General features: G+C 35.5%; 1 protein-coding gene across 3 annotated transcripts in view; it reads left to right on the top strand.

Annotated features, from left to right (window-relative positions):
• DST (dystonin) overlaps positions 1–13,575 on the top strand; it is a 277,490-nt gene that overhangs the window by 225,232 nt on the left and 38,683 nt on the right. For all 3 annotated transcript variants that reach the window (XM_029962798.1, XM_029962799.1, XM_029962797.1), the window contains 8 exons: positions 2,277–2,480; positions 5,345–5,576; positions 5,928–6,154; positions 6,856–6,978; positions 7,716–7,817; positions 9,857–9,958; positions 10,859–11,032; positions 11,810–11,965. In XM_029962798.1, coding sequence (XP_029818658.1) covers positions 2,277–2,480; positions 5,345–5,576; positions 5,928–6,154; positions 6,856–6,978; positions 7,716–7,817; positions 9,857–9,958; positions 10,859–11,032; positions 11,810–11,965 — 1,320 coding nt within the window. The remainder of the gene's footprint in view (positions 1–2,276; positions 2,481–5,344; positions 5,577–5,927; positions 6,155–6,855; positions 6,979–7,715; positions 7,818–9,856; positions 9,959–10,858; positions 11,033–11,809; positions 11,966–13,575) is intronic.

Consider the following 13,575-nt stretch of genomic DNA (forward strand, 5'->3'; position numbering starts at 1 on the left):
TATACAATCAACTGGGATAAAAATTAGTATATCTTAACAGTGACTACTACTATCACACGGAATCAGATGTATCCCACTGAGGTTAAAATCCTGCATGTTTTGGCAGATGCAAAATCTGTATGGCCATTGGAGATACCTGTCTCTCCCTGCTAGCGTAGTTTTTCTTTGATTATTTTAGCTGCCTCAATTAAGTGACTCAAGTTAGATAGGATGAACGCTGGCTTCAGAGTCTTGTTTACTCTGAGACCAGCTGATGAAATGTGCCACTCTTATGTACTGGTAAACACTGGGTTCACTCATTTGTCTTCCTATTATGTCCAGAATGAACAAACAAGTTCTGTTAAGACTAGCTATATAACATGAGCTTTACAAGCTATCTTGATTAGTCACCACGGACCATATCATGCTTGCTTTACTTGCAGGATTGTTCCTCATCTACTTTAATCGTGCTGCTTCCATGAGAGGCCTTTCAGATGAGCTTCTATTTTTGCGTTTTCCCCGGGCTATGCCATTAGCTGAGATTTGTTTGTTAACTAGAAGATTAATGTTAGGCCCTCTTAACATGTAATCTGCTCCTAAACACTTGTTTACTGGAATTGTTTACCCAATAGTAGATCATGGAGAAGACCAAATCATTCATTGTTCTGTTAAAAAGAAGAAGAAGGGAAAAAGGTCGTTTTCAGTGTGAATTGACAACTTTTCTGTTCTGATGTATTTACTGATGACTGTCTTTGTTCCAAGTTGTGAAATTCACAGACTTAATTCTGTGCGAGTAACATGCAGTGGGTTTGGTTTGAAATGAGCTGTGGGCAGAGTATTAGCATAAGGTTTGGATCCAGAAATGTCCACTCCTGTGGCCTTGTGTCAAATCATCTCTGTGCTCAAAAGTGAAACACATGCAATTATTTTCTAAAAGCTTTAAAACTATTCTTAGTTTCTCCTTTTCCTCTTCTCTGCTAATCAACATTATTTTTCTTGTGGCAAGGTATACAAATAGAGTTACATTCAAAGTAAGTAGTTAGAATCAAGGGAGGGTTATATTTTCATTGCTGTTTGGACTGTGAAGAGTTGTGGTCACTGTCTTTTCAGTCTTCTCAACCTCTGCTCTTCTGGGGAGGAGCAAGGAAGCAAGCCAGTATCAGGATTTCTTTTTAAGGGAAGGACCGTAGTTGAAGAGAAGAGAATTTATTTACACTGAGACTGATATAGGCCCTTTTCTGTGTCTTCATTAATTTAAACAAACTCTCAGCTGGGAGGAACAGCGCATGTGCCTCTCATGTCCCTGTGCAGGGGCTATAGGATAGAACACATGAAGTTCACGGCACTGAGAGAGACAGTCCCTCGCAAGACAGTGGATTTTTCTGAAAAGGGAGGTAAAATATGAGAAAGTAAATAAAATGAGGGAAGGATGGGGCTATTCCCACAAGAAACTCTTTCCCTTTTGTCAGTTCTATGGGCACAAGGAAGAAAATCTGAAACCCTTAGACAAGTTGGAAGACACATTATGACATTTCGCTTCCACAAGCCTCTGCTCAATCTTTGGCACAGTTTTAACTTCAGGGGTGGATGATGAGAGGCAGTAGACAGATGAGGTCAAATTTAATTCACTTACTAATTACTTGTTAAACATCGTGTCAGTAGAATTATAGTGCTGTTATGAAGACAGAGGGGTCTTGTGGCCAGAGACTGCTAAACTAGGTTGATAAGCCTCTACTGATCACCCTTCCATGTCCTTTTGTCCTTTCACTTATTTCTTTGACTCTCCGATGTGCTGGTTTCCTCTTCTTAAATCAAGGATAATTTGAATTAATTTTCTTGCAATGCCAGTACCTCTTTCTGTGATGTTCCTCAATGAAAGGCTTTGCAGCAAGTGACCAGTATCAACATGAAAAGTATACATGTGGTGGTGTTACGCCCATGTCTGGAATATTGTTGCCATTTCTGTTATTATAGGTACTAAATATGATGAGGACTGTCTGTTGTTAGCATCATATGCATAGTTAGCATCTTATATTTTACCTGTAATCATATGTCCTCCCAGAGTGTTGCACAGGCATTTCCAGGGTGTCTCTAATTCTGATGTTTTATGCCTGGATAGCTCTCTGTGGAATGGGAATGATCACTGGCAAAGCAATCATTAACTTTATTTCTGCTTTATATTAGGATGAAGGGTATTTGTTTAGAATTTCTTGCCAGCTGGACGTGTTGGAAGTGTGGACAGTTGTAATGTGGTGGTGCAAGCATAAGAAACTGATAAGTTGTTTCATTTGTTATAGCAACTGCGTGAGCTGATCGCTGAGCACAAGCCTCATATAGATAAGATGAACAAAACTGGGCCTCAGTTGCTGGAGCTGAGCCCAGGAGAAGGTTTTTCTATCCAAGAGAAATATGTGGCAGCTGACATCCTTTACAGTAAAATCAAGGAAGATGTCAAAAAGCGAGCACTGGCACTGGATGAAGCCATTTCTCAGTGTACCCAGGTATCAATTTAAGTTTAAAATATAATTGGGTTCATTCAATGGAAAAATACACATTGTCATTTTATATGTATATATCAAGACTAAACTGCTGCTTCACCTGGATTTTTCAACCTAATGGCCTGCGAATGTTCATATCACAGCTAATGGCATTGATTTTTCTATTTCTTGAGAGGTTATAATTTTATATATTGGTCAGTATTATGACTTTGTAGCAACTGAAAAATGTTATTGCTACTTAATTTTGAAGTAAAAAATCAAGAAGTCTAAAAATGTGGGATTTTATTTTCGCTTTTGTGTTCTCTTACTGGTCTGTTAGTAGCTGATGCTTAATTTTTAAATGAATGTCACTTTTGATCAGTTAATTTGAGTGTAGTTATTTCTAGAAATTGGCAGCTGAAGTTAGCAGAGAGTTACCAGTGGAACTAGAGAGTAGTTTAGCAGTGTAAATAGCATATGCTCTTCACTGCAGACCCAAAAGAACTTAATGTAATATATACTGAAACTGTTACAGAAAAGTATTACGAGCAAAGTCAGACTTCACAAAACATCAGCAGCATAAAATTCCGGTCAGGTCCACAAATGCAGCATCTTCATTTCATAGCTTCACCAGCCTATGAAATGAACCTAAATAGAGGATTGTCAGGTGTTGCACTCTAGCTACTGTTAAATATTGGGTTAATTGCCATTAAATCCACACTGAACTTCTTTTACTCAACCCCAAATTTCAGAAAAAAACTTGGTAAACTTTGTACATAAACCCATACAAAAACCTGAATAAAAATACTTTGTTTTATACTAGTGTTTTTATAGGAAATTCCCCTTTTTTCCCTGTTCACTGGAAATTAAGTGCTATATTCTGTTAAGATCTTAAATACTAAATAAAAAAATACACCTCAAAGTGCTTATTGAATCTACATTGTAAATAATTTTTGTCAGGTCGTTATACTTAATGTCATATTCCTAGCCCCTGAAGACTGAGTTTAAGAATGTGAGGCAAAATTAAGTGACATGGATGTCATCCTGCTTTTGAACTGGTTATATGTATATAACATATGTATATATACACATATATGTATATATATATATATAAAATGTATATACATTTTAAACAACCCTTATTCATACCTCTGAAAGATGCCTGATTATTTAGATCCTGTGTTTTTCTATGTCAGAAATGCTTGGTCCTCCCCATATTTGGAGCTGCCTATTTGAAAATCAAGATATTTACTTAGTATTCGAGTCCCTGTTTTGTATGTGATAGACATCAACATATTGTACTGGCTAAGTACAGAAAGCAAGAATTAGAAATGCATTCTTTGGTAACACCTAAAATATAATCAGATGTTGTGAAAATACTTAATTATTTATGCAGTACTTTATGGTTCATTTTATATACCTAAATGTATATGGAAATGGCAAAGCAAAACATTGTAATGTCTACAGAATGTAATTATATATAATCTTTTTTTATTAAGCTACATAAATATATATTATCACAACTCTGTACTATGATGTCTATGTCAATGTTTGTCTAGACATTCCTTGAAAAATAATTATTTAACTCTTCAGGTTTTAAATTATATTAAATTGCATTATGTATCAACAGAAGGGCATAACATATTGAGGTAGAATGAGAGATTGTCATTACTTGTATTTTCTTCCTTTTAAGTTCTAAAACACTGTCTATTTCATTGAGCTTGAGTACAAGGAGGGCCACTGAATGCACTGACAACTTAAAAATGTAATATATGTCCCAAAATTAGACCTAAATATTGCCAATTTAATTTCAGTTTTTATAATTTTTGTAAGGTTTTGTTGCCACAATCAGTTTTTCAGAAGTCTTGAATGTGGGAAGGCTACTTATCTTTCATAACACATTTTGCTGGCTTGTATGACATTCACACTTCTAACAAAAACACTGAGTGCCATAACATTAGTCACAGAGTCTGATTTGAAGTGGGTTGTGTGGTGGGAAAAAGTAATTACATTTATATTGTCTATGTTCCTTTGAATAGAAGGGATGTAGCTATTTGTTCAGATAAGGTAATCTTGTTTTGCTGTGCTCTTTCTAGCACCTTTCCCAAGTGTTGTCAGGAGTGCTTTTTGTAGATCCTGGAGGGTCATTAAATGCACCCGCAGTTTATGGATTTCTTTAATTTGAAAAGGGGCATGGTGGTGTGAGATTTTAGGAATCTCTGTGAATCCAAAAGCATATTAGTAAAGGCTAGCTTTGGACCTATGCCAAAGTTTGAACCATATTAACACAGCTGTAATTCTGTTTCTGAGCACCTACCTGGGCTCAGTCAAACATGGATGAATATACTATATACACTATTGTGTGCTTTTAGTTTCAGAAGGTAACATACCTTTACTGCACGAGCAAACACTACCTGACCACTGAGAAATGTCTTTTTGAATGACCTCACATATCGAGCCCTAATCGATAGTATGTTGGTTGTAACAGGAAAATGTATGTATTTAATTGTAAGGTAAATATCTTTCTAAATGATGAAATCAGAAAGCCATTTCTCCCTAAAATAAGCTACCACTACTTTATGAATTACACAGGACTAAGTGCAAGTAGATTCTGCTGTAGTTCAGAGGAAGTGTCTCAGGACTGAACACCAACTTAATAGTAAAATTCTTAAATTTGACAGGAGGTACCATTTTGCAAGGTTATTTTTGCAATTTAGATATTAAAAGAGCCAGGAGGGGGGCATTGCAAGTTGCACATATATATGTTTGATAGAGATGATAATTTTAAAGCACCTTTTTCCAAGAGAATTTCAGATGCCATTTTTTGTGTTTGGAGGGTTTTTTTCTAACTTCTCTTCCACTTCTTTCTGTCCTTTCCCCCCTCCCAGTTTCATGACAAGATAGATCCAACTCTTGAGAGTCTGAAACGCATAGCTGAACGTCTGAGGCAGCCACCTTCAATCTCAGCAGAGGTTGAGAAGATTAAAGAGCAAATCAGTGAAAATAAGAATGTATCTGTGGATCTGGAAAAACTTCAGCCAGTGTATGAGACACTTAAACAGAGAGGGGAGGAAATGATTGCTCGCTCAGAAGGCACTGATAAGGATATATCTGCTAAAGGTAGTAGACTGAGGAAACTTTCATGTAGTGGAAATGCAGTAAGCTGCAGCATATAAAATTCTTCATTTCTGATGACCACTAATCTGGGGAATGTGTTCTTCTGGAGAAACTGCTAAAGATTTATAAAAGCAAAGCATTCATTTAAAATAATTAATTGTGGATATGACCTTCGTTTTATTTTTAAAGGCCATAGTGTTTGTTTCCACTTAATGTTATAAGGAGTCCTATAAAGAAACAATTTTAGAGTCTAAATTTAAAAATGTGCACATATGTTTCTGCTGTAGAACTAGAGAGAGATTTATGACCAAGAATTGTTTGCCAAGGTAGTAATCTAGTTCCTTTGTTGTTTAGCTGTTCAAGATAAACTGGACCAAATGGTCCTAGTTTGGGAAGACATCCAGACTTTGACTGAGGAAAGGGAGACCAAACTGTTGGATGTAATGGAACTAGCTGAAAAGTTTTGGTGTGATCATATGGCTCTTGTAGCTACTATTAAAGATACTCAGGACTTTATTCGAGAACTGGAGGGACCTGGAGTTGACCCATCTGTAGTCAAGCAACAGCAAGAAGCTGCAGAGGTCAGTAGAAAGTAATTTGTTCATTTGAAGTATTTTATGGTATGCAGATGAAAAACAGAATTACTATGAAATACCACAGGAAGATATATTATTTGTTAGAGACCAAGAGGGATAATTGTGTAGAAATTTACAATAATGGTATCTCAAGAGTCTACAGTAAATAACATGTATCAGTGCTTAATAGCAATAAGCATGCAACATGTGCTTGCTATTATATTTCCTTATTTGTTTATAAACATATGTATAATAACCATGTCACCAAGACTCTTAAAAGTTATACATACTTTAGATTCCTTGAGTACTATGTAACATCTAAATGAAAGGTGTACAAATGTATTATGCTCTGTGAATTATCCTCTAAGCCTGTAATTACTTATGCTGATAGTTAAAGATTTAAAGGTTGAATGATAACCTCTGACAAAGAAGACACTCTGATTAAAGAAATCTAATTTAAAACTTCCTGTTTATTTTTTCCATCTCCTGCAAAATGATATCATAAGCCATTGTTACAATTTAGACTGATGTCAGCTGATTTCACTCTGATACTGCAAAGGAATTCTTGTATTTTAAGCATCCAACTTAAGTCCAAGTGACCTGAAAGAAAACAAAGGTGGAATTGTGCTGTGTTTCATCTTGAAAGCAATTTGTACATAGAATATTAAATTTAGTAATAACAGTGTTGGATTTTTTTCTCTTTGTAGGCTGCTAAAGAAGAAATTGATGGACTACAAGAAGAACTAGAAGCAGTTGTGAGCCTTGGCTCTGAACTTAGAGCTGCTTGTGGAGAGCCTGACAAACCTATTGTAAACAAGAGTATAGATGAGGTATGGGAAATGCATGTGCTTAGGTCTGTTACATGAGATGCTCGTTCAGCTGAAATTGGTATATTCCCCATGCCCCCAACAAATTTTGAAAATAAAAATTTTGTGGCAAAAGTGAGACACCCTGAAGCTCTTATGGTAAAGTAAGGTTTGCCTTTTGAGTAAATGAATCTTAGATTAGATTAGAATGTATGGACTGTTTTATTTCATTGATTTTTAGTAAAAGACAGACATTGATTTTTTGTGAAAGTTTTTTTTTTAAATACTCACTGATTAATATGGTAGATGACTACTTCTTGCAAAAGTAATGCTAGAATAAATTTCGGATATATCTGGTTTATGCCCAGTGAGATATCTTAACCGAGACAATCTTGTTTGGATGGCTACAAAGTACTTTTAATTTTTCTAGTGTTCTGCAATGTATTATTTTTTTAAGCTACTTTTATTATAATGATGCAACTCTAAATGATTTAGTAGTATTTCCTCTCTTAACTATAATTTCTATGTTAATAAAAATATTCAATCAGTATTGACAGAGCTTTTGTAATCCAGAACCTCTAGTGAATTCTGAAAGAAACTAGATATGCAGTGATAGGGAGAACAAGAGCATTAGTATGGAATGAATACAAACTATTCATGCTTAGTTAATTAGTGTTATTGATCAGTGAAGAATTAGTAAATGCTTATTATACAGCGGTAAAATTCTTTTGTCCATTGGAGTAAATTGCACTTACTTGCAGCTGAATTCTGCCTGGGATGCCCTAAACAAAACATGGAAAGAACGGGTTGATAAGCTTGCTGAAGCTATGCAGGCAGCTGTTCAATACCAAGATGGACTGCAGGTAAGATGATGTGATATACCTAACCCAGTCTTGAGTCAACCAATTTAATGTGGTTGTAGTAAAAAATGTTATGTGATTAGGTAGGTGACAAGTAATGTATCACTCTGATTGTAGTGACTATTTTCTTCAGGAGGCAGGTATTTTTTCTCAAGATTGGTTGGGGTTATTTTGTTGGGGAGGGTTTTGCATTAAAGAATAAATCTGTTGGGGTGTTTTCTTCGTTTGTGTTTTCCATGTCCATATATTGCACTGTGTTTAGATTAAAAATTAATGTCTCCTTGTTTATTGATAAGAACAGAGGGGTTTTGATAGTACACGTTCATAGTAATCCTGCTCACATTTTCTTGTGATAGTTAGTGCTTCACATGCTATGCAAGTTGAAGTTGTGACACATCTTCATGATCTGAGAGGAACAGATTACAAGTCCATATACTAGCTTGCTGCTATTTTTTTTTTTTAATGGAGGACAGTTAAAGGACTTGAATTTTATTCCACCTCTTTTGTAGGTCAACTAGTCAAGTTTCTATATTTTAGGCAAAAAATATTATTAACATAATGTTGCTGGACCATTATACTCAGTATAATTTATCCTATCACAATACTTTAGAAGATGATTCCGTTTTTAAATCTGTAGGTACATATTCCAGCAGTTTTTCAGTTTTCTTAAGATGTCTTGTACATTGTACTTCCTACAACTGATGAAGTTTAAAAAAAAATCACAAGGGGGAGTTGGACTAGATGACCTTTAAAGGTCTTCCAGCCCAAATTATTCTTTGATTCTATGTCTTTTCTCTTTATGAGCTGTTGGAGTTTTTTTGATTTTTTTTTTTGCTTGGTGAAATTACTGTCTTCTTTGGTTCATTAAAATCATTAAAATTAAATTTCACATGACACTGAGGGCAGTTACTTCTGTATTTGGTGCAGATCAAGCAGCAGAACACTGCTTAAAATAATGCAACATGCCTGTTTTGCAGTGCATCCTCACTTAGTATTTTTCTCCAAGTTCTCCCATGTTCATACTGTGCAGAGATTGACTAGACAATTAGGAAAATAGCCATTGGTTTAAGTGCTTTCTATTTCCTTTGACTGTACATTGTACATCCTACAAGCTTGGTACTTTGCAAGAACTGAATTTGAGTGCTGTCTTGCGCTTATTTCAATAGACAATATGAAAAGTATTGTGGACATATTGTTAACTGCAGCTGCCTCATCGTGTTGAGTGTGTTGGGGGTAGTTCTCCTTTTCTCAGCGAACTGTGTCGCAGTGGGCAAGTTCAACAAGTTGCCCTAAGCCTTTCTTCATAATGATATCTCTGCACATAATAGGCAGGAGGAAAAGGGCCTAGCAGAGGTGGTTTTTATCCTGTGCAATTATGCAGATTGATGCAGCTGTTCTTAATCTATGTGAAATATTCTTGGGGTTCTGCACTGTATCAGGAGCAAAAGAAATAGCCACAAAGCATCAGAACTGGGGAGATGTCACTTATTTTTTTAAGTTATAACTGCATTATCCTGTGGAGATTCATTCTAGCTCAGTTATGGTCCTTCACCACCTAATATATACTGAATGCGTAGTTCCATGTTTCTTACACAAATAACATTCTTCAAAAACAGTTTGCTTGTAATCCTCATTTAAGGCATGTTATCTACCACCTTCCTTTTTCACTCCAAACAACTGTAGAAGAGAGTTGTCTTGTATTTACCTTCTAGGGTTATTCATAAAAATTGCAGATTTTACACAAGAAGTAGAGTGCAACTCAGTGGGAATAATACTGTGAGAACGTTGCTGCTAATAGAAGCAGCAGCTTGTACATTCAGTCTTGCAGCTTGTACATTCCTGTAATTGTTACATGGATACTTGACATTTGTTCTGTTGTATTGCAAAAGAAACGTTTTTGCTGAGAAAGTTATTTTCTTTTAAGGAGCACAGCAATACCTTCTTTGGAATGAAAAAAAAAGTTCTGATATTTTACTTAATACAACTTTCAAACATGATGGTATTTCTCTGCTCACACTTGAATTTCCTTCTGTGATTTTCAGGCACTGTTTGACTGGGTAGACATTGCTGGCGGCAAGTTAGCGTCTATGTCCCCAGTTGGAACAGATCTGGAGACAGTGAAGCAGCAAACTGAGGAACTTAAGGTATGAACTAGTGATTTATTTCTTTTATATTTCCATCTGTCTGCATTTATCTGTGTTGTTTAGTATTTTTCGAGGGTCAAAAGCAATTTTCATTTTCAATTTCTGCTAAAAAAGAATCTCTATGAAAATTTCCAAATATTTCATTGCAAACTTTTCATTTTAAAATGTGCTTAATTTTAAAGTCTATTCCAAATTTTGGTGAAAATACCATTTTATTTTTTAATACAATCTGATAGCCCAGAAAGACTTTTGGCATCATTCATTCTCTTTCAAAAGCTATAAGGTTATTATGTACAGGGTTCTTTTGCTATGACCTTTATATTTTCTGGTTTCTAACGAGAACAGATTCTTGGAGGCTCTAAGCAAATGCCTCCAAAGCTTTGCTTCTGCCATTATAGGCTTTATCTAAATACTCACACAGGTCATGACATTCCCAGTACATGAGTAAGGTGAAAATAAAATTTTCAGGCTAACTTAGAAACCTATCTGCATGGGTCTGGATCTGTGACTGAATATGCCTCTGACATTAGTAGGCTGTTATGCTGTATTTAAAAATCAGGGATGTATAACGATCAGAGAATGTTCTTGGTTTTGTTGCTCACTTATAGATTTTGTTGGCTGTGGGTAGGTTGTTTTATCTCATTTATGGTGTAACTTCAAATGAATCATAACCTTACGTAGTTCAGAAAAACATATGTGTGCAGGTTGTATTCAGACTGCTGCACAAGTTATGTGTACCAAGAGGGTGTTCTAGTAAAGGAAAATTGCTTTCAGTTCTTTTGAAGAATAATTCCATTTGAAGTTTAAAGCATTATCCCCTTACAGTCACAAGAGCTAGAACACAGAATTATAGAATTACTTGTGATACATTTATTTGTATTCTTTTTCTATTTACCACAGCAATTTAAGACAGAAGCTTATCAACAGCAGATAGAAATGGAAAGACTAAACCATCAGGCAGAACTATTGCTGAAGAAGGTAACACAGGAGAGTGACAAGCACACGGTTCAAGACCCTCTCTCAGAGCTCAAAATATTGTGGGACAGTCTAGAAGAAAAAATTATAAGTAGACAGGTAAATATGCTTGGAGGTGGGGGCTTTATTCATGACTCAGATTTCTGCAAAAAGATCTTTATGTATAATGTTTATATTAATTTACACATTCCTTTTAGTTTGGAAATTACAGAACTATATGTAATAGAATTTGAATTTTACAATTCATTGAGGAGTTTTTTTGTTTTTTTTTTAAAAAAACCCTTTTTAAATTCTCTATCAGCAGTGCCCATTGAATCATTATTATTTTGTTTGGTAGCAGTTGAAAACATGTTTATATGGGCAAAAGTAATATTAGCTGCTGAACTGAGCACTTGAAAAAAACCCCAACAACTTAATATTTAACTATTTCAGTGTTCTTTCCATATATTATCAGACTGAGAGATTTAAAGATGCAGTGCTTTGTAGTGTACTATTTTTTCTAAACTGAATCATTCCATGACAAAGAAAAGATTTTAAAAAGATCATGCACTGAATTGCATTTATATTTGAAATTATGTTTTAGTGATGAAAAACTACTGACATACCTGATGAGAGAACCTTCAAAGTTAACTCTGCCCTAGTTGCATGGCTTCTTCCAATGTCAGGAATTTAAGCCTGGAATGTAAGGCTTCACAGTGGAATTGCCAACTCAGCTTTAATTGTAAAGCAATTGCTTGCGCTGGATAACTGTTTCTCCCTGGTTTTTATGCTATCATATGCATGGACTCTGCTCTGGATTATGGTGACTAATGGTAATATAAGACAATTCAATAGCACTGTGAAACTATTTTATGGTAAATTTTATTTTTACTATAGCACAAGCTGGAAGGTGCCTTGTTAGCCTTGGGGCAGTTCCAGCATGCCCTGGATGAGTTACTGACATGGCTGACACATACAGAAGACCTGCTGAATGAACAGAAACCCGTGGGTGGAGACCCCAAGGCTATTGAAATTGAACTTGCCAAACATCATGTATGTAATTATAATGAATATTAACTGAAATGTTCTTTTGATATTTATCTTCGGGATGAGTCTTGTAAAACTTGATAATTCTCTACATAAATTTCCACGATGTGGATTATAGCTGAAATGCAGGCTTGGAATAAATAGTATCTTTCCTCTTACTCCTCCACATTCCTTCCTTTCTTGCATATGCTATGCAAGTGGCATAGGTTTTAGCCAAAAAAGAGCTGCTCACCCCAGTCTCCACCTCTAATCACCTTCAGTTGACCTAGGGAACTCAAAAGTTACTGCACCTGCTACTCTCCATGAAGCAATAAACTCCTTGATTATTTTTGTTTAAGCCAGGTTTCACAAACTGCACAACTGTTGCAGATCTCTGGTTCTTTCTTCCTTCTCAGAACGTAGTGATTTGTTGTTCTGAATTCGGCCGAATTGTATGTCAGTTGGGTCCAGCTAACACGGAGAATGCTTCTGTGAAAATCTCTAAACCCCTCATCTTTTTTTCTTTGTTACTTACAATGTAGGGTTAACTTTTTAGTTTTTTGGTTTAGTAGTTTTACTCATCACTGTGACTTTGGAGCCCATGGAAGAATGCTTCCACTATTTCTTTGTTTTGAAGAGTATCTCCCAGGAGTGAGAAATCTTCCCTACCTCTTTGTGTGACAGTGCAGTTCATGATGATATATTCTTTCTAGGTTTGAAGATTTTAATCTAACCTCATATAGCCTCTCCTTTTAAATCTGCCATTTAATTTTTGCCCTGCATATGATGTGAAAAGTATTCAGAGTTCATTTTGGATTTTGAAAGAACTGATTGAAATTGACAGTACACAGATAATTAAGGTATTTTCATTGTCTGTGTTAATGCAGCTATGCAGCTTCTGAAGGCTTCTGTGTGGTTAGTTGGAATTTGAGCGGAGCACAATATCTACATGGCCTGTTTGACTACTGTTACAAACAGGCCCTTTCAAAACAAAGTAAATAGAATTACAAAACCAGGTTCTGCTCCATGAACCTTTTATATTTGTACCTAATGGAAGTGTTTTACTAGTGAAGAAGCATCCAGACATCATTTATGTCTGTGATGAAGAACTTCAGCAAACACATGAATGAATCTACTTCCCTTTTCATAATACAGAGTTTATAGGTTAGAAAGTTCACACAGTAGTGCATCCTGTGGTAGCCTGGAAAAACATCCATCCCTTGAATAACTTTGGAAAGAATAGACCTTGTTCTTAGTGAGTCTCAGCAGGAAGGAAGGGATAAAGATGCATCTGCTTCTGTGGATATCCCTTTTTTAACCATTAGGAGAATAAAATAATAATGATCTTCTAGTGCTTAGCTTAAAAGACTTAAAGTAAATGTGATGGATGTTTTGTATTCAAGGGCTACTTGTGACTTGCTGTTTCATTATGTGCTGTATATAGTTTATTTTACAATTCCTTTGTATTTAGCTTTATATTTTTTCCATATGCTAGCATTTGAGGTAAGTCTCAATAGAAGTCAGTAGTCATGAACTTGAATTTCTTAGATAGGGTTTACCATTCCCCTCCCAAACATTTTTCTTATTTATTTTTCTCTTTCTGTTCTTTTTTGTTCTATATTAACACCTTCTTTTCC

This window comes from Manacus vitellinus, unplaced genomic scaffold, assembly GCF_001715985.3.
Source record: "Manacus vitellinus isolate BGI_N305 unplaced genomic scaffold, ASM171598v3 scaffold_4_pilon, whole genome shotgun sequence".
Classification (NCBI taxonomy): Eukaryota; Metazoa; Chordata; class Aves; order Passeriformes; family Pipridae; genus Manacus; species Manacus vitellinus.